Source organism: Ascidia mentula, chromosome 6 (genome assembly GCF_947561715.1).
Source record: "Ascidia mentula chromosome 6, kaAscMent1.1, whole genome shotgun sequence".
Lineage (NCBI taxonomy): Eukaryota > Metazoa > Chordata > Ascidiacea > Phlebobranchia > Ascidiidae > Ascidia > Ascidia mentula.
In genome coordinates, this window is record NC_138571.1 from 20742494 (window position 1) to 20769739 (window position 27246).

General features: G+C 41.3%; 1 protein-coding gene, 1 long non-coding RNA gene and 1 pseudogene across 3 annotated transcripts; 2 read left to right on the forward strand and 1 right to left on the reverse strand.

Annotated features, from left to right (window-relative positions):
- The window catches only part of LOC145907427 (unconventional myosin-X-like), a 63560-nt pseudogene that overhangs the window by 21636 nt on the left and 14678 nt on the right, over positions 1-27246 (forward strand).
- LOC145907464 (uncharacterized) lies at positions 105-27213 on the forward strand. 2 transcript variants are annotated; one of them, XR_014402882.1, is made up of 3 exons: positions 105-152; positions 26164-26291; positions 26357-27213. It is a non-coding gene; the product is annotated as an uncharacterized LOC145907464 (long non-coding RNA). The 2 variants fall into 2 exon arrangements; XR_014402883.1 differs by lacking the exon at positions 105-152 and adding an exon at positions 25937-25974.
- LOC145906388 (uncharacterized) lies at positions 8485-12557 on the reverse strand. The gene is made up of 5 exons (XM_082993803.1): positions 12467-12557; positions 8829-8882; positions 8716-8769; positions 8603-8656; positions 8485-8543 (listed from the first exon to the last, which is right to left on the reverse strand). Exons 1-5 carry the CDS (start codon positions 12555-12557, stop codon positions 8485-8487), a joined length of 312 nt encoding a protein of 103 aa, XP_082849929.1.

A 27246-nucleotide genomic window follows, 5' to 3' on the forward strand; every position in this document is an offset into this window, starting at 1 on the left:
CGGTGGCCCGGATACGGATCCTACTTGTTTAAAGTTGAAAATCACGACGCGCAGTTCGGTCAAACCCTTCTCACTCTAGCGATATCGGCGCAGGGAGCAACTGTGTTCAAACGAGGTCACTCACAGTCCCTGGATCATTTCTCATATGAAAAGTAAGTTTGATCGAACAAAATGGTTCGTTTTCAACGCGGGAAGACACGAAACTTGTTGGAGTTATTGGCTCTCAACGTTTCTGCTTATCGGTCTTATGAATATAATGCAGTTTATTTTACGAAACATAAACTTACCATAACCATAGTAGTGGGGTAACGTGGAGTCCATATTTCCCTGCAGTTTATTTGGCGTCAGAAAACAAAATTGTTGGTAAACTACGGCCCAAATGTTTGATTCGGTCAAATGCCCACTTACAAATAAAGTTTTCAAATAGAGTCTCGGGTTTGCTGCGGCCGGTTTCGAATTCGGCTCTGACGTTTGAAAAGTCTCAGAACCACTGTTCCAAACAATTAAACAAGATTCTGCAGCTACATTCCTTGAGTTGAACATGTTATTGTGTCTTCCTCTCAGGATCCAGTCTTTCGGAGCGGGATCTGCGAATGTTTTCAGACTTCAGACCGGGTCAAGAGGGGACATTTCCTTCACCGCAGAACAAGTTAACGAGATTGTGAAACTCAAGCGAGCTTACGTCACCGCCCTCTTCCGCCGAAAGCATTGAAAGTTGACACCGAGCAATTTTATTGCGTTCAGATTTTAACGAAACTTTAGCATTTGTCGTTCTAGCCACAAACTTGAATGTTAAAATCAGGGGTTTTCCACAGGGTCACCATATGGACCACAGCGATCTATCTCAATGGCTTCCACATTACCACACAATATTACCTTCGCCGATGCATGTTTTTGTGACATTACTCAGCAAAAACTTTCGTCGGTTGGGAGGATCCACAGAGTTAACCAGGGTGTCGTTGGACCCGAACGAGCTCGCGAGTTGTTCCAAGTCTTTCACGTCCAATAAGGTTTATTTACAGGATCATGTATCTTATAGTTTCGGCATATACGCTTACACCCACTCTCAATACTCCGCTCCAGTGTTTAAACCTTGCAGTTACGATTTTTATTTGTTTTGCCATTTTCACATGTTTTTTTCGCTAGTCATATTCTTTCTTGTCGTGAAGCACTTGGTGATCTTTCTGTCTATTTTGTTTTTCGGGAAACCAAATTCCATAACCATAGAAATCACAACCAGTGATAAAGTTGTCAGTCCCACTCATGGCATTTTAACTTGTGATTTGTAATTTCAATATTATTTCACAATTTTTCGCCGCAATCATGAACCGCACCCAAAACATGTGTTTCCGCCTAATTTTAACATCTAAATAACGTCACCAACACGACGACGTCACCACGTAACATGAAATATTCCAACCACTTTCGTACCTATTGTTGTCAACCCTTTTATCCTTAGACTGCCTATCTTTTAACAATGTTATCTGTCTAATATTATTTATTGTACATTTGCATCAATTTATTGCTTCTTCGATTTGGTTGTTTAATAAACACAGTTCCTTGTATGTCTGCGGCAAGCCAGTTGAGGCCTGTGATGTCACAATTGCTTATTGTTACGTTCCAATTACTGCTATTGTTTCACTGTCGCTCGGTTTTGAAAAAGAAACAAACCCTGAATTGGGATCGAAAAGAAATTCGTATTTTGAGATCTTGTCGGAAAATTCTGGTTTTTAACATGGCCTGAAGCTGACATCATGACCCTTGGTGTTTGGTGGCTGGAAATTCTATTTATCGAGTAATTTATTTCGAGTTCAGGAATCAATTCTACAAAACTTCACTCTCTCCATGCCATCTACATTCTGCCATGGAATGCAACCGGCAGACGCATCAGACGCGTCTGTGTCCTCCACAAACTGCTGCGTTAAGTTAGGTTGTTACACAAGAGTGTATAAGGTCTAACCTTGGGAGGTGACAAGAAAATGATTTGTAAAGGAAAGCCAAAGCTAGTATGCTACTCATGCCGAAGCAAATGTTTCAAACACCACTGTGTTCATCATCAGTGACAAGTAAGAATGAGTTGCAGCAATGTGTGCGCAGAGGTAGGCAGGTAACTGAACAGACAAAAACAACAACACAAATGAAACACGTGACAGACGCCACTCGAATGCCCACGGCCGTGACGTCATCATTTGGGCTGCAATGAGGACCTGGATGTTGACAAGAAACCTTTTTACACAATTTACCCTCCCAAAAAACCTTTCCCATAAGTCGGTGAAATGGCGCCGCGATATCCGCGCATTTCTGTAAATATTAGCGGTGAATTGGCGTGACTGCATTTTTGGGGTTTATCAGAGAAAGTCGAACTGAACTGAATCAAATTTACTGACATCCTCGAATCAGAAATCAACTGTCAAATCTGATGGATCAATGTTTATATTTACATGGATTATCAACATATAGCATGGAAACGGTTGCATGCGATATTACAACAACGACATGTTATACAACATAAAGCATGGAAACGGTTGCATGCGATATTACAACAACGACATGATATGCAACATAAAGCATGGAAACGGTTGCATGCGATATTACAACAACGACATGATATACAAGGAATGATAAAACGGAATATGTTGTCAATATCTAATTGACACGTTGACATAATTCTATGGAAGAAGTGGCATCCGAAACGCACAAAATGTAAGAATATGTAGTGTCGACGTCATAATTGCAATTATTACGTTGTGTTTTTCTGGCATCAACCGTTTTTTTAATAACTTCGGATAATAATCACGCTGTAAACCAAGTTTAACTCATTTACGGCGAACGTGCTATTCGTTCGTTGACACTTCCAGCAACAAGCCGCCTTTTCAAATGAGTCACGTGGTAATCCGAACTCAAATAACCCGGTATGCATTTTCTATATAGGCCACATGTCTTTTGCGTAAAAAATATACGAAGGGACAGAGGACAAAGGACATATAGGACAAAGACTTTTTGTACGCGTGGTTTGTAACGTGTTATTGTTAATCCTCGTGCGCTTGTTTATTATGTATTAAACTGATCGATTGACTTTGGGTTTGATAGCAGCCTTTTTATCAGGAGTCAGATATACGGCAGTGTTATTATTTGTGTAGACGTTTTAAGTAACGCTCTACAAATACCATGATAATAACAAACATGCAAAATGGCAAAGTTTTCGCTACTAACACAAAAATTGTAAGGATTTGTGGAATAAATTCGGTTCGGTATAATTGCTTTCGTGTTATTTACGATTTAAAGCCTTTATCAAAACTGGTGAAAGTATTTACAATGTCTGTCAATAATTGTAAATCAACACGACGTTGCCATGGTAACTAACGACGCAATGTTAATTTTCGTCACTTTAAGCCTCCCCAACATTTACTCGCATTTCACTTTCATCTTAGAGCTCATTATTCCGCTCCATGAGTTTTTCCAATACCTCCAACTCATAGTGTTGACACTAGTAGAAGTTCTCGACCACGGACCATTGAGTTGGGAATTTGAACAAGCACGATGCCACCAAGCTCCACCCCAAGTCACAGCACAATTAACACTTGGATACCTGCAATTATAATTAAGTCGGTTGTCAACAACTCTGTGTTACAACTTATTTAAACTCAGTTAAAACTTGCGCTTAACTAAAACTTTAACGCAACCCCCTGTTTCAGAGCAATTGATTTTTACAATTGTTGATTTAGGGTGGGCGGTTAACTTTGTCAACGAAAATCAACTAATTTGAGGAAATGCATTTTATGTTTTTTAAAACAACTCGATTTACTTCGTTAGTAAAACAGAAATATAATCAGACTCGTTGTATCGTTATTACTCACCTATCATTGTCTCTGTTGCGTGTTGTAAATCTTATCCCGTTTAGATTGTAGGACCCAGTCATGGAATCTCCTGCATTCCCCGAATATCCGGATATAGTAATTGTGTAAGAACTTCCTTCATCGCCAATGCTGAAAGTACTGAAAACAACAATGTCATAATGTTTAATTTAATGCAAAGTAATTTAAATAACAACCGATAATTTGTTGTTTTAAATCAATCCGCTTACATTGGTTTGTTGCTCATGGAAATGATTGTTAAACATAAAACCCTTTATGACGTAATAAACGACATGTGTCATACATTGTGTTGTGTTGTGTGGGATAATTATTTGTCAACTAAGCAATAAACACAAGGTGGGATTAGAAGTTTTGAGAAGGAAACCCAGTTATTTTTCAACTTTAAGTTCACAAACGACTGGAGGTCAATTTTTAAGCAACCTGAAACCTGTTCAATTTAAATAAGATGTCAATCAAGCATACGATGCTGACATTGCAAGATGTATTTGGAATATCTTACAGGAGAAGCAAAAGTTAGATGAGTTTTTGCCGAGACTATTCTGCAACCCGCATTTAACTATGTTGTTTGTGACAGAGTTTCTTAATATTTCTGATCCTACGTCACTGCTGGCAGGGTACGTGTGCCTCGGTTAAACGTTCATTTAAGGCGATTACAAAGAGGTTTTATTGTAGCTGAAGAACAAAGCGGATAAATCTAACTTTCCAGTCAAGATGCAACGTTTTGGCAAAGGTCAGTACTTGGCACTTAAGATTTTACCACAAGGAGTTGGGCAAAACGACCGCATAAACTCATCTGGGCAACACACTTTCCTGCAACACTGTCGCCTAAGGCAGTGGTTCTTAACATTATTTATTTTGCGCCAAATCTGTTATACTTTTTTAACTTTTTCTACCGCATGGCATTACCAATTACCAATAAGTGTTCAACACACAGTGAATACAGATCATTATATTTCTTTTCCGACTACTTTTGTGTATTTCGGTGCCGACTAATTATCCACCTACAACCCTAAAATTTCCCACCGGATAAGAACCACTGGCCTAAGGAATTAACTCTGCAGGCCAATGCACCCATTTTCTTGCATAGAGACCCAACAATATCCAATCAACCACGCAACGACCAGCAGCTAACCCAGGGGTGGGCAAAGAGAACACAGAGTGTTTACACTATACAACTTATACACTGACAATCAAGTTGTGTCAGCGTCTTACACGTCGCGATTACGGGATTTTTGTTGCCTTATTCAAAACATTGGGGGCCGAGCATGTTGAGCAGAAAATCGAAATTTCAAACACTGGATTATGCATGGGTGTTAGATGGAGAATATAATAACCATTTTCATCCCATATATCGATGCGGGACACAGCACTAATATTCACTGGATTGCTGCCATCAATTGTCAAACGGTTTGACCGTGGTCATTTTCGCTTGAACTGCGCAAAAAGGTGACGTTCGACCCAATCCGAGCCCCACTGAGCTCGGTCCTGGCAATCCGCGACCAAGCGATCGCGCAAACCTCAAGAGCGGTGATGTGGGGTCGTTTCGAGTTGATTACCATCCCTATGTGTGTGCGGTATCTAAACTTTTTGTTTTCATAATTATTCCGAACCGAGTAAATGCATTGAAACACATCAAGAATATTCTGTGTTGCTTCAAACTTAAAACACGAATTTTGTGAATCTGACGTAATAAGGAGGGTATTTCCCTAATGACTTTTAAGATTTTGTTAGTTATGACGACCTGGCAGCATCAGGTAAATTATCGTTGGAACAAAGGCATTAAATTGAAAACGTTAAATACGTCATAGTCTTACCTATACTCGGCAAATCCTTGACCTCCGGAAAAATCCTGAAGGTCAACACGAAGGCGACATCTAGTGGACGCACTGGTGATTTGATGCAGTTTCTCCAAACCTGATAAAATTTGTTGGTTGTAATAATATTGCTGAAAACACTGGAATTTAAATTGAATTAACTGATACTGTTATAGTGACTCTAGGATTGTTACGAAGCGTACTTGAAACGTTTTGCTTGGTTGGCCTGTATATTTAACTGGGTGTGTACAAGTTATAACAATGTGTTCGGTAAATGTATTCAACCTAAAACAAAGCTGGAACTCCTGTTGCTGCCACAGGCATATTGCAATTTAAAATGTACCGCTCTTCTGGCATGAAATATACGTGCTGTATTTTTACGACGTTTCGTCTGCCATTCAGCGAGACCTCATCAGGTATTGATGCCGCAATTTCAAAGTAAACTACACTAAAACATTCAGGGGCACAAAAAAGAAAAAGGACACGTTGACACCGCTTGTCAGATCACGTGACAGAGGCAAAACACGAAACACTGCGGGAGGCGAAACAGTTACAACAAATTGTTATAAACTGCCGGAAAGTAGACACAGTGTTGTTTGTCGTTGACGCATCCACTGTTTTTGTGTGTGTGAAACGACTCAAGAAAGAGCCGCTTGGTGTGGTCCAACTCCTTTTCCAGAACAAGGAAAGGGCTTTATCGAAGGCAACTTCGTGTCGCAGTGTCACCGCATGCTTGGCCAACGCAGTCTTGCTGGCATCTTTCGATGCGACATCACGGCGATGCTCTTTCAGTCGCGTCTTAAAGGCCCTTCTAGTTTCGCCGATGTAAATACCATCGCAATATTTGCATGGTATTAAACAGACCATTCCCTTTGGCTCGGAAGCTTCCGTAGCAATGGGTCGTGAAATTACATTGCCAAGCGTTGTATGGGGCTTAGTATAGATTTTAATGCCTAATCCGACATCAATCTTCGCAATGTTTCGTTAAGGCCAGGGTTGAAGGGAATAACATCTGTTCCGCTAGTGGGCGTTTCATCCTTACGGGTTATTGCCAGTATATTTTGAGCGTGCCATAACAGTGGTGATTGCTAGGGATACCGGTACATTGGTGAACAATGACATCACATCAAAGGATACCATGCTGTCATGTTGCTCCACTCGTAAGCTCCGTACCTCGACTGCAAACTCGCGGGAGTTTTTTACATGGTGCGGACTATTGCCCAACAAAAGGAGCGATTATTTTAGCATTCTTGAGTCGATCCACATTCACAAAAACAGTGGATGCGTCAACGACAAAGAACAATGTGTTTACTTTCCGGCAGTTTATAACAATTTGTTGTAACTGTTGCGCCTCCCGCAGTGTTTCCTGTTTTGCCTCTGCCACGTGATCTGACAAGCGGTGTTAACGTGTCCGTTTTTGTGCCCCTCAATGTTTTAGTGCAGTTTACTTTGAAATTGCGGCATCAATACCTGATGAAGTCTCGCCGCATGGCAGACGAAGCGTCGTAAAAATACAGCACGTATATTTTATGCCAGAAGAGCGGTACATTTTAAACTAAAACAAACTATTACGCAAAGTTTTGCAACATTTGTACTTGGTTAAGGATTGCTTTATTGGAATACAAACCCATCCAAAATTCTGTTGATAGATCCCCAAACCCGTTCTTGTAATCCACCCAATCTCTATCGAAACTCACAGATCCATCATAACGACGCTGGAACACCTGGTATTTATCCAGTAAAACACTTGACACTGATTTGCGGTAAATTGGTCTAAAAATGTTAGATGACCTCCATGTCAATATATGACTTTTCACTTTCGTGTGTAATTTCCTGACCTTTATAAACAACACAATCCCGGGCGTATGGTTAAATATTGTAGTGTGAAATCGGAAATTACTTGGCGTGCATAATAACCTCGCTTACCCAACATAGCGCTGGTGCCAGGGATTGCCCACCCCTGTGTTAGTGATATTTACCACATTATCAATACCTGCCACCCATCTTCACAGTAAACTTTATCTCCCGATCTGAGATGTTGGCGACCTTTAAGATCTGAAGCTTTACAGGAAACCGGCAAAACAGCATATATGAGATTCTGGAGATCTGCAGACGGTTAAAACTCATCAGATTGGCAGAAGTATTGAGTTAAACTCATTCACAAGCAAGTAGGCGGTGAAAACCACACAATATTTGCACGACCTTGATTATGACCAGAATATACCGGTGCCAGATGGAACCCTCTCTGATTCGCACGTGATGACGTATATGTTGGGTTTGCCAATACCTTTGCCCGTAACACACGTCACGACTCGCTTCTGCCCCTACTGGTGTAGATTGGTGAGCACGCAAGTATCTACAGAGCTAGGGGTAGAAGCGAGTCATGACGTGACTTACGGGCAAAGGTTTTCAGAATTTGACACATATGTAAGATTTATATTTAAATAAAGTAAAACTCAACTGTTGGAAGTGTTACTCAGTTGACCTTGCAGTTGATCCACTCTGTTCAACAACTCTGTGAATAAAATGTTCGATGTATGTGTGGGCGTTGGATGTTAAGTGCATGAACTTAACTGTTAGATGTGCGTTTCTGCTCACTCTGCATTTGATCCACTCTGTTCGACAACTCTGTGAATATAATGTTAGATGTGTGAGTGGGCGTTGGATGTTAAGTGCATGAACTTAACTGTTAGATGTGCGGTTCTGCTCACTCTGCAGTTGATCCACTCTGTTCGACAACTCTGTGAATAAAATGTTCCATGTGTGAGTGGGCATTGAAAGTTAAGTGCATGAACTTAACTGTTAGATGTGCGGTTCTGCTCACTCTGTATTTGATCCACTCTGTTCGACAACTCTGTGAATAAAATGTTAGATGTGTGAGTGGACATTGAATGTTAACTGCATGAACTTAACTGTTAGATGTGCGGTTCTGCTCACTCTGCAGTTGATCCACTCTGTTCGAAAACTCTGTGAATAAAATGTTAGATGTGTGAGTGGACATTGAATGTTAAGTGCATGAACTTAACTGTTAGATGTGTGGTTCTGCTCACTCTGCAGTTGATCCATTCTGTTCGACAACTCTGTGAATAAAATGTTAGATGTGTGAGTGGACATTGAATGTTAACTGCATGAACTTAACTGTTAGATGTGCGGTTCTGCTCACTCTGCATTTGATCCACTCTTTTCGACAACTCTGTGAATAAAATGTTAGATGTGTGAGTGGACATTGAATGTTAACTGCATGAACTTAACTGTTAGATGTGCGGTTCTGCTCATTCTGCAGTTGATCCACTCTGTTCGACAACTCTGTGAACAAAATGTTAGATGTGTGAGTGGACATTGAATGTTAACTGCATGAACTTAACTGTTAGATGTGCGGTTCTGCTCACTCTGCATTTGATCCACTCTTTTCGACAACTCTGTGAATAAAATGTTAGATGTGTGAGTGGACATTGAATGTTAACTGCATGAACTTAACTGTTAGATGTGCGGTTCTGCTCACTCTGCATTTGATCCACTCTTTTCGACAACTCTGTGAATAAAATGTTAGATGTGTGAGTGGACATTGAATGTTAACTGCATGAACTTAACTGTTAGATGTGCGGTTCTGCTCATTCTGCAGTTCATCCACTCTGTTCGACAACTCTGTGAACAAAATGTTAGATGTGTGAGTGGACATTGAATGTTAACTGCATGAACTTAACTGTTAGATGTGCGGTTCTGCTCACTCTGCAGCTGATCCACTCTCTTCGACAACTCTGTGAATAAAATGTTCCATGTGTGAGTGGACATTGAATGTTAACTGCATGAACTTAACTGTTATATGTGTGGTTCTGCTCACTCTGCAGTTGATCCACTCTGTTCGACAACTCTGTGAATAAAATGTTAGATGTGTGAGTGGACATTGAATGTTAACTGCATGAACTTAACTGTTAGATGTGCGGTTCTGCTCACTCTGCAGCTGATCCACTCTCTTCGACAACTCTGTGAATAAAATGTTCCATGTGTGAGTGGACATTGAATGTTAACTGCATGAACTTAACTGTTAGATGTGTGGTTCTGCTCACTCTGCAGTTGATCCACTCTGTTCGACAACTCTGTGAATAAAATGTTAGATGTGTGAGTGGACATTGAATGTTAACTGCATGAACTTAACTGTTAGATGTGCGGTTCTGCTCACTCTGCAGTTGATCCACTCTGTTCGAAAACTCTGTGAATAAAATGTTAGATGTGTGAGTGGACATTGAATGTTAAGTGCATGAACTTAACTGTTAGATGTGTGGTTCTGCTCACTCTGCAGTTGATCCATTCTGTTCGACAACTCTGTGAATAAAATGTTAGATGTGTGAGTGGACATTGAATGTTAACTGCATGAACTTAACTGTTAGATGTGCGGTTCTGCTCACTCTGCATTTGATCCACTCTTTTCGACAACTCTGTGAATAAAATGTTAGATGTGTGAGTGGACATTGAATGTTAACTGCATGAACTTAACTGTTAGATGTGCGGTTCTGCTCACTCTGCAGTTGATCCACTCTGTTCGACAACTCTGTGAATAAAATGTTCCATGTGTGAGTGGACATTGAATGTTAACTGCATGAACTTAACTGTTAGATGTGCGGTTCTGCTCACTCTGCAGTTGATCCACTCTGTTCGACAACTCTGTGAACAAAATGTTAGATGTGTGAGTGGACATTGAATGTTAACTGCATGAACATAACTGTTAGATGTGCGGTTCTGCTCACTCTGCAGCTGATCCACTCTCTTCGACAACTCTGTGAATAAAATGTTCCATGTGTGAGTGGACATTGAATGTTAACTGCATGAACTTAACTGTTAGATGTGAGGTTCTGCTCACTCTGCAATTGATCCACTCTGTTCGACAACTCTGTGAATAAAATGTTAGATGTGTGAGTGGACATTGAATGTTAACTGCATGAACTTAACTGTTAGATGTGCGGTTCTGCTCACTCTGCATTTGATCCACTCTGTTCGACAACTCTGTGAATAAAATGTTAGATGTGTGAGTGGACATTGAATGTTAACTGCATGAACTTAACTGTTAGATGTGCGGTTCTGCTCACTCTGCAGTTGATCCACTCTGTTCGACAACTCTGTGAATAAAATGTTAGATGTGTGAGTGGACATTGAATGTTAACTGCATGAACTTAAATGTTAGATGTGTGGTTCTGCTCACTCTGCAGTTGATCCACTCTGTTCGACAACTCTGTGAATAAAAGGTTCGATGTGTGAGTGGGCGCTGGATGTCTAGTGCATGAACTTAACTGTTAGATGTGTGGTTCTGCTCACTCTGCAGTTGATCCACTCTGTTCGACAACTCTGTGAATAAAATGTTCGATGTGTGAATGGGCGCTGGATGTCTAGTGCATGAACTTAACTGTTAGATGTGTGGTTCTGCTCACTCTGCAGTTGATCCACTCTGTTCGACAACTCTGTGAATAAAATGTTAGATGTGTGAGTGGACATTGAATGTTAACTGCATGAACTTAACTGTTAGATGTGTGGTTCTGCTCACTCTGCAGTTGATCCACTCTGTTCGAAAACTCTGTGAATAAAATGTTCGATGTGTGAGTGGACATTGAATGTTAACTGCATGAACTTAACTGTTAGATGTGTGGTTCTGCTCACTCTGCAGTTGATCCACTTTGTTCGACAACTCTGTGAATAAAATGTTCCATGTGTGAGTGGACATTGAATGTTAAGTGCATGAACTTAAATGTTAGATGTGCGGTTCTGCTCACTCTGCATTTGATCCACTCTGTTCGACAACTCTGTGAATAAAATGTTAGATGTGTGAGTGGACATTGAATGTTAAGTGCATGAACTTAACTGTTAGATGTGTGGTTCTGCTCACTCTGCAGTTGATCCACTCTGTTCGACAACTCTGTGAATAAAATGTTCGATGTGTGAGTGGACATTGGATGTTAAGTGCATGAACTTAACTGTTAGATGTGAGGTTCTGCTCACTCTGCAGTTGATCCACTCTGTGCGCCAAAGCTGTCAACAAAACTCACGTTTACGTTGGCATGTTTTCGTCAGTCAAATAGTTTGGGGCTAAATGGTAAAAAAATCCTTTAAGCCGAAAAATCCTATTAAAAATAAGCTTCAGCTTAATCCCTGACAAGTGATGCAAATCTTGACTGTGGTTGCTATATGCAATACTTACTTTGCACAAAACAAATCTCTGCCATATATCCAGGTCACTTGTGTCGTACCACGAGGCTTGCAAGTGTAAGTCAGATAACTAACAAACAATAAAAACACAATACTTGACATAAACAAACTATTTTCAAAAATAATCTGCTTTTATTGTGGGTGGTACGACATGAGTGACCTGTAGTAACCCCGACGGACTGTTCCTTTACGAAGGGGATTTGAGTTTTGTCACGTGATTGGTGAGTACGCAGGTATTTACACCACTAGGGGCAGAAGGGAGTCATGACGTGAGTTACGGGCAAAGGTTTTAGCATTTGTTATCTTGACACATCTGTGAGATATCAATTTATATGAAAATGAAACTCAACTGTTGGAAGTGTTACTCAGTTGACCTTGCAATTGATCCACTTTGTTCGACAACTCTGTGAATAAAATCTTCGATGAATTTACTTTAATATGATTTTATGAGAGTTCACCGTGTAGGGGATTTGTTGTACTGCTGTGTTTGTATCAAATATCTATCTGTACTGCTTGGTTTGTTAAAGTTTCCCTATCCAATATTAAATTTTGTCGAAAAGTGTTTAGAGAAGAATGTTATACCTGTAACAAGTCTCATCAAATCTTCTTTGCCAGCCACAGGTCCTTGGTCTCCCTTTTCACCTCGGTGACCTCGAGGTCCACGTGGTCCCATCTTTCCTGGTCTTCCTGTCTCTCCTCTGGCACCTTTCAAGCCGGAATGTTCTATCTCTGATCCTTGTTGTTGTCCGTCACAAATGGAAACAACTCTGCATACTTGTTGTTGTTGGTGAGTTATAACAAGATGGCCGACCAACAAAACTCCAAACAAAATAAATTTAAACATTTTCAAACAAGCTAGACTTTGAAAATCTGTAAATAGTTGCTCAGTCATCACATGGAAATTAACAAAGTAAACGTCAACGTTTAATTTGCACCAAAATTACCTAATTAACAACTACACTGAAAATATGGAAGATTCACTGAGACCTGCTGGCGAAAATCAATACACATTTATGCTGCGTAGATGAAACAAATATGAAAATAATGCAAATGATAAATGTGGAGTTTAAATAAATGTTGCGCATAATCCAACCTTAAACTGTTGACCAATGTTACGTTACTTAATGTAAAACTTTCAGTGCGGCCAGCAATTATGCAAGGAAGTGCCCAGTGCGTGCGTTTGTTGATTGTTAATTGCGCATAACTGCATTATCCCGTCTACTGAGGTCTCAACAACATCAGTAAACGAACGCAATGAAAAGAATGCTGTTGTTATGTACATCGTTGCCAAATACACCACAAAACTTTGTTAGGACAAACTGATTTGTCAATTGTTGCGACACAAAAGTCACTTCTGCTTGATTTCTTACGTCACGCGTTGTAAAAAGGCACCTGCCACAAGTCACGTAATGCCTTAGTGATCGCAATGCGTCGACCTAGACACGCGGCGATCACGCATTCATCACGTGGACCGCTTGGTCTCGACGAAAACTAACATCCAACCGCATTTAAAAAACGTACTTTTACGTCAATTAACATTGTGCGCTAAGGATTTTTTGATGCAGATATAAGTCAGCCGCACAGAAAGTGTTGAGAATATTTGTTTATGATTAAAGTTGTTTTCTGATAACAAAGGAAACACATATCCTTGTAAACGAGTTTTGCAGTCCAGTTATCCATCGCAAATTACATCTGGCATCTCTACTTGGTTTAAACTTCACCTTCAACTCTATCAGTTATAACTTGTCCAGGTACGAGTGACATTAAACCACGGTCAGCTGCAATACAAGCTTGATCTGAACTGGATAACGTTGCGTTTCCAACTGCACAGACCCGAGCAAACTCCAAGCAGTAATCACGACGCAACGGTAACTTGCTTAAAACTTCCTTCAATGTGCCGGAAACCTTTGAATTTCCGAGGACCCAATCAGACCTGGCGTAACGAATGACGTCACTGCGTATCAGAATACATCTAGGCAATGGAAGTCGGTTTTAAATAACTTAAAGTGCGTGCGCTCGATTGCAAGAGTTTGTAAACTTTTACATTGATTCTGGCTTCGAGTTATGGCTACATTTAATTGGTTTGTTCGGGAACAAGACGTAGTTGATCTTAATGCAATTTAATGAATATTTAAATTAGCTGATTTTCATTGCTTCGTTCCGTTTAACCCCCCCCCAAAAAAAAACCAAAAATAAAAATACAAAAATGCTTAGGGATCAAAAACAAAATCTTTAAATCTCGTATAAATGAGTGCAAGCAATGAACCACACAGCATTTGCAGCCTGTATAAATGAGTGCAAGCTATGAACCACTCAGCATTTGCAGCCTGTGTAAATGAGTGCAAGCAATAAGCCACACAGCATTTGCAGCCTGTATAAATGAGTGCAAGCAATGAACCACACAGCATTTGCAGCCTGTATAAATAAGTGCAAGCAATGAACCACACAGCATTTGCAGCCTGTATAAATGAGTGCAAGCAATGAACCACACAGCATTTGCAGCCTGTATAGATGAGTGCAAGCAATGAACCACACAGCATTTGCAGCCTGTATAAATGAGTGCAAGCAATGAACCACACAGCATTTGTAGCCTGTATAAATGAGTGCAAGCAATGAACCACACAGCATTTGCAGCCTGTATAAATGAGTGCAATCAATGAACCACACAGCATTTGCAGCCTGTATAAATGAGTGCAAGCAATGAACCACACAGCATTTGCAGCCTGTATAAATGAGTGCAAGCAATGAACCACACAGCATTTGCAGCCTGTATAAATGAGTGCAAGCAATGAACCACACAGCATTTGCAGCCTGTACAGATGAGTGCAAGCAATGAACCACTCAGCATTTGCAGCTTGTATAAATATCTTGTGCTGACATTCGCAAATATTATCCAATCAACAAGTTGATGGTCGCTTACGAGATCACAAACGAAAACGTCAACGCGAAATTCAAGAACGTTGACACCAAGAACAAATGATAGCAATTCTGGGGAACCCTCGCTCGAGTGAAGGATCGAGAGAAGGAATGACATCAACGGTGACTCATTTAAATACGCCAAATTTTTCGCCTTTTGATTCGACATCAGAGCTGTGGGTTGACTACTGGTCTCACGTGGTACCCGACGATCGACTGGCAAAAGTATTTTTGACGAATCAATCTTCAGCTGTGTACGAGATGCTTTTCAATTTGGCTGCACAGGAATCGCCACCAAGAGATATCAACGAGCTCACGTTAGAAGAAATCGTCCAACATATGAAGTTTCAGTTCGACCCCAAACGTTTCATAGTCCGTGAAACAAGTTTTGGACCGACATGAAGCGCAAGCCGGGTGAAACCATTCAAGAGCTCGCTGTTCGCATTCGACAAAGCGCAGCAACTTGCGACTTTGCATCCATCACAGATCGATTGGATGAAGCTTTGCGCACTCGTTTCATCTGTTCAATTGAAAACGAAGCGGTTTTGAAAGCTCTGTTCAGGACAAAGGATGACGAATTGAGTTTTGCTCGTGCAATTGACATTGCGGTCGAAACCGAAGATGCTGCCAAAATGGCTAAAGAAACTGTTTACTGGACGCAGCCATCGACTTCGTTGTTCAAGGTACGTGCTACAGCTAAACCGTGGGAGAAACGTAAAGTGGATTCGAGGTCGGTGCAATTACCTGAAGGGAGGAAATGTTATCGATGTGGCAAGACTTCGCGTCAGGATTCCGAATGTCGTTTCAAGAATGCAACCTGTCATTTTTGTCACCTAACTGGACACTTGGAATCCGTTTGCCGCAAAAAGATTCGACAGCGCACGTCCCATGGCATTAAAAGAATTGAGAAACTAAATTGTGTTTCCAATATTGCAGCAGCCACGCTCAAGTTGGAAGTTCCAATTTGTATTAACGATGGTTCGCAGTATCAGTCTGCAAGCAGGCACAACTTGCCGGTGATGGGCACATTTACGTCTGCTACCAGTTGCGCAGATTCCGGAAAGGTAGCTTACCTTCATTTCAACGTCTGCGACATTCAACGTCTGAATTTGGTGGGGCGGAACGAACTACAGAAAATGGTATTTCGTTAGACAAAGTTCTGTACGGCAAGTCAAACTTACAAGCTGGAGAGGTACTACAAGCCGTAACCGCCCAAGAACCGCAAGATATATCACTATATGAAGAGTGTGTCAAGTTGTGCTCTGAATTTGCAGAACTGTTTAAGCCCAATCCAGGCTGTCTTCAAGATTATGAACTGGAGGTACAACTCAAGGACGACACAAAACCAGTTTTCCGCAAACCGCGTTCAGTTCCGTTTGCTATGCAGAGTGATTTGTCCCAGGTTTTGGATTCCGGGATAAGCAAAGGAATTTGGACTCCAGTGAAGTTCAACGACTGGGGTACGCCAATAGTTCCGGTCCGCAAATCAATCACTTCTTCGCAAAAGCCTGCTTTAAGAATTTGTGGTGATTATTCAGTGACTTTCAATTCACAATTGGAGGTTCATCGTCACCCATTACCATTACCAGAAGATTTAATGAGAAATTTAGGTGGTGGTTTCACGAAGATCGATTTGGCGGATGCGTACAATCAAATCAAGTTGGGACCAAAAAGTCGGAAGAAGCTTGCTCTGAGCACACATCGCGGAGTTTTATTACAGAACGTATTGCCTTTTGGTATCAGTTCGGCGCCAGCTTATTTTCAAGAAATTATGGATGATATCACTAAAGACCTACCGGGTGTTGCAGTATATCTAGATGATATATTGGTCAGTGGTTCGTCTGCCAAGGACCACCTTCACAATCTCAAACGTTTATTGTAACGGCTCCAAGACAAAGGCTTACGTTGCAGGAAGGAAAAATGCAAATTTGCTCAACAGCAGGTTGAGTACCTTGGCCATGTTCTCTCCAACAAGGGCATCACGAAGGGTGCCAAAGTCGACGCTGTACAACGTATGCCTGCTCCACACGATGTACCAACACTGCGGTCTTTCCTTGGATCTGTACAATTTTATGCAAAATTTTTGCCCGCAGAATTTTCAACTGTAGCAGAACCACTCTATCGTCTCACAAAGAAAGGCATTCCTTGGAAATGGAGTCAAAAAGAAGAACGTTCTTTCAATCAGCTGGAGGAATTGCTATCCAGAGACCAGGTGTTGGTTCATTTTAATCCATTCATTCCTGTTGATATTGCTTGTGACGCATCAAGCGTTGGAATTGGTGCTACGTAGTTTTACCGTTTTCCCGACGGCAGTGAGCGGCCAATTGCCAATGTATCGAAAACTTTGACACAAAGCCAGAGGAATTGCAGTCAAATTCAAAAAGAGGCTTTGTCAATCGTTTACGCTCTAAAGAAGTTCTTTCAATATTTGTTTGGAAGAAGATTCATCCTGATAACGAATCATAAACCACTGATGTCTTTATTTGGTCAACAAAAGCCTACACCAGCTTTGGCAGCCAACAGGTTGGCTCGATGGGCACTTTTCTTGAACCAATTTCAATACACCATCGAGTACAGAAAAACCAACGAACACAATAATGCTGATGTTTTAAGCCGACTTCCACAAGGCGATGATGTCACTTTCGACGGAGAGGAATGTGCCGATGACGTAACATCGTTTGTGCAATCGAAACAGTAGGAATGCAAGTGCAAATGGACTCCTCAGCACTTCGAAAAGAATCTTTTGACGAAGCAGGGTATGAAGCCGTAATACATCAGTTTGGACAATATTGCTGTCCAAAACGCAATGTCACTTTTGAGAGGTACAAGTTTTTTTCTCGACATCAGCATCAAGGTGAGCCCATCGACCAATATATAATGGAATTAAATAACCTTTCTGCAAGTTGCAAGATTCGTTGATAAGAGATCAAATTGTGTGTGGACTTTGTGATATTCCATAAAAAAGAAAATCTCACTTTGACTAAAGCTGTACAAATTTCTGTCACAAATCAAACGGTGGCAACGAAAAGTTTGCACATGCAACCACGTGTCGAGGCTGGGCATGTTGTTGTGCGCCGGAATGCCCGTCAATTGGAGCGGCGTTACCTCAATCAAGTCGAGAGGCAAGTTCCAGAGCCTCGTGTTCATACTGTGCTCTACGTCACGTGGCAAGGCAGTGTCCAGCTTGAGGGATTTAATAACCCTCGCTGTGAGAGCCTGTATAGTTGGACGATTCCGTCTTACCATGTAAAACACGTAACACTTAAAATCATAAAACGAATGTAATAAAGTTTAATAATATGTATGTTGCCTACACAAAAAGCACTTGTTTAAACAGGATCAGTCTGGTATAATACAAGGGAAATATACGTTGATTCCTTTAAGCATGTGATTTTTTGCGTAATATTACTGAACATTGACCGGCAGCTGTAGTTTTGATCCACACTTTTTATACTAGAAGTTACGCCACCTCTATTTCACTACAGACGCAGACAGGTTTGTTGGAGATTGTGGTGTACGGGAGGAAACACACCCTCCGACTCAGCACGGAGGTAGAGGAAGACGCGAACATCTGGAGCAGTGAGATCCAGGCTATGATAGACGGTCAGCTGCAATACGAGCTTGATCTGAACTGGATAACGTTGCGTTTCCAACTACACAGACCCGAGCAAACTCCAAGCAGTAATCACGACGCAACGGTAACTTGCTTAAAACCTCCTTCAATGTGCCGGAAACCTTTGAATTTCCGAGGACCCAATCAGACCTGGCGTAACGAATGACGTCACTGCGTATCAAAATACATCTAGGCAATGGAAGTCGGTTTTAAATAACTTAAAGTGCGTGCGCTCGACTGCAAGAGTTTGTAAACTTCTACATTGATTCTGGCTTCGAGTTATGGCTACATTTAATTGGTTTGTTCGGGAACAAGACGTAGTTGATCTTAATTCAATTTAATGAATATTTAAATTAGCTGATTTTCATTGCTTCGTTCCGTTTAACCCCCCCAAAAAAATCCAAAAATAAAAATATAAAAATGCTAATGGATCAAAAACAAAATCTTTAAATCTCGTATAAATGAGTGCAAGCAATGAACCACTCAGCATTTGCAGCCTGTATAAATATCTTGCGAATATAAAACATGGATTCTTTTTCCAGTGCTGACATTGGCAAATATTATCCAATCAACAAGTTGATGGCCGCTTACGAGATCACAAACGAAAACGAAGACTTCTACTTCAAACGAACCGAGAACGTCAATGCGAAATTCAAGAACGTCGACACCAAGAACAAATGATAGCAATTCTGGGGAAGCCTCGCTCGAGTGAAGGATCGAGGGAAGGAATGGCATCAACGGTAACTCATTTAAATACGCCAAATTTTTCGCCTTTTGATTCGACATCAGAGCTGTGGGTTGACTACTGGTCTCACGTGGTACCCGACGATCGACTGGCAAAAGTATTTTTGACGAATCAATCTTCAGCTGTGTACGAGATGCTTTTCAATTTGGGTGCAAAATATTTGGAGTTAATAACTTTGAAGATTTACCTATTCAACATCTAGGTCCGTACAGCGGCCTGACATATCGTTAATGATGACGTCGCTGCTGTGCTCCCATGTTGTTGTCACGCGACATGCCTCTGGCTTGTTGCGCGTTGGTGCTGCTGCTGTTTCCCTTCTGCCTGCTCAGTCCTTTATTACCCTGACGCTTTTCTTGCATGCACTCATTGTAGTACTGATGATGAACGCAGTTAGTGTTCGAAACGTTTACTATTACTAATGTATAACAGCATTTTAGCTTTGGCTTTCATCTTCAAACTTTTCAATTTGGCTGCACAGGAATCGCCACCAAGAGATATCAACGAGCTCACGTTAGAAGAAATCGTCCAACATATGAAGTTTCAGTTCGACCCCAAACGTTTCATAGTCCGTGAAACAAGTTTTGGACCGACATGAAGCGCAAGCCGGGTGAAACCATTCAAGAGCTCGCTGTTCGCATTCGACAAAGCGCAGCAACTTGCGACTTTGCATCCATCACAGATCGATTGGATGAAGCTTTGCGCACTCGTTTCATCTGTTCAATTGAAAACGAAGCGGTTTTGAAAGCTCTGTTCAGGACAAAGGATGACGAATTGAGTTTTGCTCGTGCAATTGACATTGCGGTCGAAACCGAAGATGCTGCCAAAGTGGCTAAAGAAACTGTTAACGGGACGCAGCCATCAACTTCGTTGTTCAAGGTACGTGCTACAGCTAAACCGTGGGAGAAACGTAAAGTGGATTCGAGGTCGGTGCAATTACCTGAAGAGAGAAAATGTTATCGATGTGGCAAGACTTCGCGTCAGGCTTCCGAATGTCGTTTCAAGAATGCAACCTGTCATTTTTGTCACCTAACAAGACACTTGGAATCCGTTTGCCGCAAAAAGATTCGACAGCGCACGTCCCATGGCCTTAAAAGAATTGAGAAACTGACTTGTGTTTCCAATATTGCAGCAGCCACGCTCAAGTTGGAAGTTCCAATTTCCATGAACGATCGTTCGCTGAACATAGAACTTGATAATGCTACAGGCGGAAATTTTCTGTCAAAAGAAACATGGAAGAAGATTGGTTCTCCAAAGCTGCTCAAAGCAACGTCCCAGTATCAGTCTGCAAGCAGGCACAACTTGCCGGTGATGGGCACATTTACGTCTGCTACCAGTTGTGCAGATTCCGGAAAGGTAGCTTACCTTCATTTCAACGTCTGCGACATTCAACGTCTGAATTTGGTGGAGCGGAACGGAATACAGAAAATGGTATTTCGTTAGACAAAGTTCTGTACGGCAAGTCAAGCTTACAAGCTGGAGAGGTACTACAAGCCGTAACCGCCCAAGAACCGCAAGATATATCAATATATGAAGAGTGTGTCAAGTTGTGCAGTGAATTTGTAGAACTGTTTAAGCCCAATCTAGGCTGTCTTAAAGATTATGAACTGGAGGTACAACTCAAGGACGACGCAAAACCAGTTTTCTGCAAACCGCGTTCAGTTGCGTTCGCTATGCAGAGTGATTTGTCCCAGGTTTTGGATTCCGGGATAAGAAAAGGAAACGACTGGGGTACGCCAATAGTTCCGGTCCGGAAATCAATCACTTCTTCGCAAAAGCCTGCATTAAGAATTTCTGGTGATTATTCAGTGACTGTCAATTCACAATTGGAAGTTCATCGTCACCCATTGCCATTACCAGAAGATTTAATGCGAAAGTTATGTGGTGGTTATGGCTTCACGAAGATCGATTTGGCGGATGCGTACAATCAAATCAAGTTGGGACCAAAAAGTCGGAAGAAGCTTGCTCTGAGCACGCATCGCGGAGTTTTATTGCAGGACGTATTGCCTTTTGGTATCAGTTCTGCGCCAGCTTATTTTCAAGAAAATATGGATGAAATCACTAAAGACCTAACGGGTGTTGCAGTATATCTAGATGATATATTGGTCAGTGGTTGGTCTGCCAAGGACCATCTTCAGTGGTTGGTCTGCCAAGGACCACCTTCGCTGAAGGACTTGCTATCCAGAGACTGTTGGTTCATTTCAATCCATCCATTCCTGTTGGTATTGCCTGTGACGCATCAAGTGTTGGAATTGGTGCTACGTTGTTTCACCGTTTTCCCGACGGCAGGGAGCGGCCAATTGCTAATGTATCGAAAACTTTGACACAAAGCCAGAGGAATTGCAGTCAAATTCAAAAGGAGGCTTTGTCAATCGTTTACGCTTTAAAGAAGTTCTTTCAATATTTGTTTGGAAGAAGATTCATCCTGATAACCACTGATCTTTATTTGGTCAACAAAAGCCGACACCTGCTTTGGCAGCCAACAGGTTGGCTCGATGGGCACTTTTCTTGAACCAATTTCAGTACAGTACCGACTTCCACAAGGCGACGATACAACTTTCGACGGAGAGGAAAGTGCCGATGACGTAGACATCGTTTGTGCAATCGAAACAGTTGGAATGCAAGTGCAAATGGACACCTCAGCACTTCGAAAAGAATCTTTTGACGAAGCAGGGTATGAAGCCGTAATACATCAGTTTGGACAATATTGCTGTCCAAAACGCAATGTCACTTTTGAGAGGAACAATTTTTTTTCTCGACATCAGCATCAAGATGAGCCCATCGACCAATATATAATGGAATTAAATAACCTTTCTGCAAGTTGCAAGATTCGTTAATAAGAGATCAAATTGTGTGTGGACTTTGTGATATTCCATAAAAAAGAAAATCTCACTTTGACTAAAGCTGTACAAATTTGTGTCACAAATCAAACGGTGGCAACGAAAAGTTTGCACATGCAACCACGTGTCGAGGCTGGGCATGTTGTTGTGCGCCGGAATGCCCGTCAATTGGAGCGGCGTTACCTCAATCAAGTCGAGAGGCAAGTTTCAGAGCCTCGTGTTCATACTGTGCTCTACGTCACGTGGCAAGGCAGTGTCCAGCTTGAGGGATTTAATAACCCTCGCTGTGAGAGCCTGTATAGTTGGACGATTCCGTCTTACCATGTAAAACACGTAACACTTAAAATCATAAAACGAATGTAATAAAGTTTAATAATATGTATGTTGCCTACACAAAAAGCACTTGTTTAAACAGGATCAGTCTGGTATAATACAAGGGAAATATACGTTGATTCCTTTAAGCATGTGATTTTTTGTGTAATATTACTGAACATTGACCGGCAGCTGTAGTTTTGATCCACACTTTTTATACTAGAAGTTACGCCACCTCTATTTCACTACAGACGCAGACAGGTTTGTTGGAGATTGTGGTGTACGGGAGGAAGCACACCCCCCGACTCAGCACGGAGGTAGAGGAAGACGCGAACATCTGGAGCAGTGAGATCCAGGCTATGATAGATGGACAACCTCTGATTATCACCAAAACAAAGATCCTAATGGACAAGATCAAGGTACAGAAGTGTAGAATTGAAACTGAACTTATTGCTTGGAGTAATCTGCTTTCAGGGCAACTGCCACTTAGGTAGCCAGGCGAAAAGCGTATTGCTTTGAAATTACCTGCTTAAAAAACACATCAGGAAATATTATTACAATGTTGTTAACAAATCGACTCTGCCCAAAGCTTTCATTCTTTCACTTATATTTAGCATATTGACCATAGTGTATGAAACTATGGCTAAAAATTTGTGTATGTTGCAACAGCGTTCAGATGACAATGAAAAGGAGATCGACTTAATCTACAAAAGGAACCCAATCTTCAGGCAATCAAGCGAACCTTTAAGATCCCCTTTGCTATTCCTTCCATACGAACAGGTGACCCTGCAATTATTACAACTATCCGTCCCAGAATCCAATGCTAACGCAAACTTAATAGTGCTGCAAGTATCCACGTGGTTGTCATAAAACCACGATGACGTCAATATCATCTTACCCGAACTATCTGCGACGTAACATTGCTCACATTGTTGTGTTGCTAACGAACCAAGTTGATTATTCCAAAAAAATTAAAAAATTAATAGTTTCGCTACTTAGAAAAAAGGCATAGAAATCATAATCAACCGTTGTTCGCTCACAGGTGCCTTCTCGTGACGACCACTACACGTTGAGGGACGAGGCTGTGAGGATTTTTAACGTCCTCCTTCAAATGGAAGAACGGACTTTCCAGAACATTGAGGAGGAAGCGAAATCACTCCAGGTAAAAAAAATGAAAAAATCGTTTTTAAATTTTGCTTTTTGATATTTCTCGAATTCCCGCCTGTAATTGAGTTTCCTCCCCTATATATTTGCACATGTTATGACGTTTGTCAGGTAATTGTGGATCTTCCTTTGCAATGAGTGGGGAATGATGTTCACATATCACAATTTATATCAAAGTTTTACTTGACATCAATAAGCATTCAAAACAGACAATCAAAAAGCATTGCGACACCGTGCAGCCAACAAACTATCTATCTGTTCGTTTCAGGCGATCATGCGAGTGTGCCACGGCTCCAAGCTATTCCAGGACGAGCTTTATCTCCAATTAATCAAACAAACCGCCATCTACACCCTCCAACTCACCACAGACGAGCAAATGTTTGACCAGCTTCATGTGACGTCATGTCCGCATTACTGGCATCTCATAGCTTGTATGTGTTGTGCGTACCACCCATCACGTCCCTTGCTGTCTTACCTGAAGCTGCATCTAAAGAGGTATGACGTCACCAAAGTGTGTAAATAACTTCGTTATCCAATGTAGAGTTCGCGGAACCCTTAACACAAAAGGTTTACTGAATTTGGGGGTTCTTGGTTAAGTTAAACAATCGTTATAGGTTTCGCAGACGAAAAGTTTGTGAATATCTGGTCTGAGCGCTAATTCTGAAACATCTCTAACCCCACTTTTGTTGGTAAACCAGAATTTATTGCTTGCCTCAATGCTTTGTATTCCCAGTAAATTTGAAACAAAATGCTCGTTTAATGAGAGATAAGCCAAGAAATGTCTTAAACCTTAACGTCCACCGACGATTTTGCCTGGCCAAACTGGTGGGGCGTGCGCCACTTTGAGAAGCACTTGCTACTAAGCAGTAGTTTTGCATTACAGCGGGTCGGGTTATCTTACCTCGCGCTGTTGACTGCACACAAATGTGCCATAAGATGCCTGGGAATCTGTACAGTAATGATTATTCAGGGATCCCTTTTCACCGTTTGTTTATTAACATCCGTTATCAGGGTACAAGAGCGATTTCCTGGCACTCTTGGTGGAGCTTATGCTGAGTTCGGTGAAAATGCGCTGAGTCAGCAGACGTCACGTCGACGTGAGATGGTTCCTTCCATTGCTGAGATTTGTGCTGTGCTGGAGATGAGGGACCTGGTCACTGTGATTAACTGCTATGGTGGCGCAACATGCGAAATCTACATTAACTCTTTCACCACTGCTGAAATGCTCTACTGAGTAAGTTTATTTAAGTGGAGCCGAAACTTTATCTTCATTGCTTCGTTCCGTTTAACCAACAAAAAAGCATAAAAATATAAAACTGCCAATGGATTTTCAAGACTTATATATTATCCATATATTATATAGCAAATATTATCCAATCAACAAGTTGATGGCCGCTTACGAGATCACAAACGAAAACGAAGACTTCTACTTCAAACGAACCGATTCTTTCTCGAATGAATTAAATGCAAACTCAATGCCAGCCAAGAAACGTTCTGTGAGTAAAGGTTTTTATTCGGTCTCAATTTGATTTTGTCGGTAATTAAGACGTTCTCATAAATTACGTAAAATTTCAAACTCGCCACGTAGATCTGCCCCACTTCGAACACATCCTTTCATCCCATGCTAGTTATCCGATCCCATGGGGGCCTGACTCGATAGACTTGTGGTTTTATCGGTGCCCATGCCATTTTATTCCGCATATTTATTGTTCACACGCGTTCAAGTCGTTTTTGTTCAAAACAAAATTAAGTTATATTTGGACGTTGGCACCAACCGCGCATGAATCGTATTCCACAACTAATCGTCATTCTTTAAATCAGCTCGTATATTGATAGATAGTAAAACAACAAAGAATTTTAATTTGTGGACGAAGCTAATTGAGGCCGAAACGTTAAAATTTAACAAATCGTTTTTGTCAACGAAGAGTTTCGTCAGATTTTAATTCTTTCAGGGGTCGAGTCTTTTCAACACGTTCCGGAAGAGAGGGATGAAGAAGGTGAAGGAGGAAGGTGAGAGCGGTGAGATGAAGAGGACTCTCTTCCTGGAGGAACTGCAGGATGTCAAATCAAACGTCCTGGATAGATGGAGGAGATTGAGAGGAATGCCGCAAGAAGACGCCGTGGTCAGTATCACAATAATCTCACTAAACAATAAGACTGGAGTTTTGTGTTATTGGATGTCGGGACATCTCTGCCCGTGGTTGATATTTATTGGCATTGTATTTGGGTGCTTGATGTTTAAATATTATTCGCATAATTTTATGTTCAGCATATTTCGCGTTCTCTTCATTCCGTCTAATTCATTTTATCTCAACAATTTGTTTCAGGCTGAATATGTTAACCTTGCACGTCGGTGGCCCGGATACGGATCCTACTTGTTTAAAGTTGAAAATCACGACGCGCAGTTCGGTCAAACCCTTCTCACTCTGGCGATATCGGCGCAGGGAGCAACTGTGTTCAAACGAGGCCACTCACAGTCCCTGGATCATTTCTCATATGAAAAGTAAGTTTGATCGAACACAATGGTTCGTTTTCAACGCGGGAAGACACGAAACTTGTTGGAGTTATTGGCTCTCAACGTTTCTGCTTATCGGTCTTATGAATATAATGCAGTTTATTTAAGATGACATTATGATTTTAATTTAATGAACTCCGGCTGAAATTGTTAATGATTATCACCAATTTGTGACAGGCGATGTGTGCACAACCATTACAGCAAGACACCAGAACTGGAGAGATTTCTAATGAAACCAGAATCACAAAGCACGAAACACCAAATAATGACACACTTTCCAAACTGGTTTTGCGGAATGATCTGACGTAAAACAAAAGTTCCTGGTACTTGCACAATAGCTTGCTTAGTTTACAACATCCTTGTTTTTAAGCTTCCGCAACATAGAAGGAAGTTCTGAGAGTAGAATCCCCGTGTCTGTGAACCAAAACAGGAACATTGACTGATCAATCCATTCATCCGTGCGCTTATGCTGAAACGCTGATCTCAAGACACCAACGTAAGCTATTACGTCATCCAGGGTGCACTGAACACAACACTATCCACTCATCATACGTTGCTATTCGTTGGAGGCGGCATCTGAAGACAGACCTTCAATCAATCAACTCCATACCAACGCCCGTTGACCACCTCTCATCGTCAAAGGACACCAACGAATCAACGAAGAAATGAACATTAATACGCGCGACGCTATACACAAATGCACGACGCACACAACCTATTGTTTGTTTACATCCGAATGAGTTTGAACCAATAGACAATGTTTTCCTCATCATCGAAGACTTCATGAAGATAAGTGCTGAAGAACTACACGGATTCCTAACGGCCACGAACTTTATTGCAAGAAAGCTCTTGTAAACGGGGGGAGATAATGTAGTTAAAATTGTATTTTATCGCTTTTAATTGTTTTACAGACATTCATTCATTAACGCACGTCACTCTTTAATTCGCCTCGTCACGATACTCGTGCGTTATTAATCTGATAAGCCGCTCTAGCACGTGAGAGAAATTAATCTTGGTCAGTTTCGCAACACCGGAACTTTCCGCTGACGAAAGCCTTACGATTCTTTGTTATCTACGTTTGTTTTATGACATTTTTACCCGGTCAACACGCTTGAAATTGAGTCTATATAATTGACCGCTTGGGCTGTAAAGCGAAACACTTTCTGAACCGTAACATCGAAAGTTTATGATGTTTCATTACGACTTTTGCACGCTTCAATGGTTTTTCGGGTGCTTTCCCTTATATTTGATTAAAAAGTG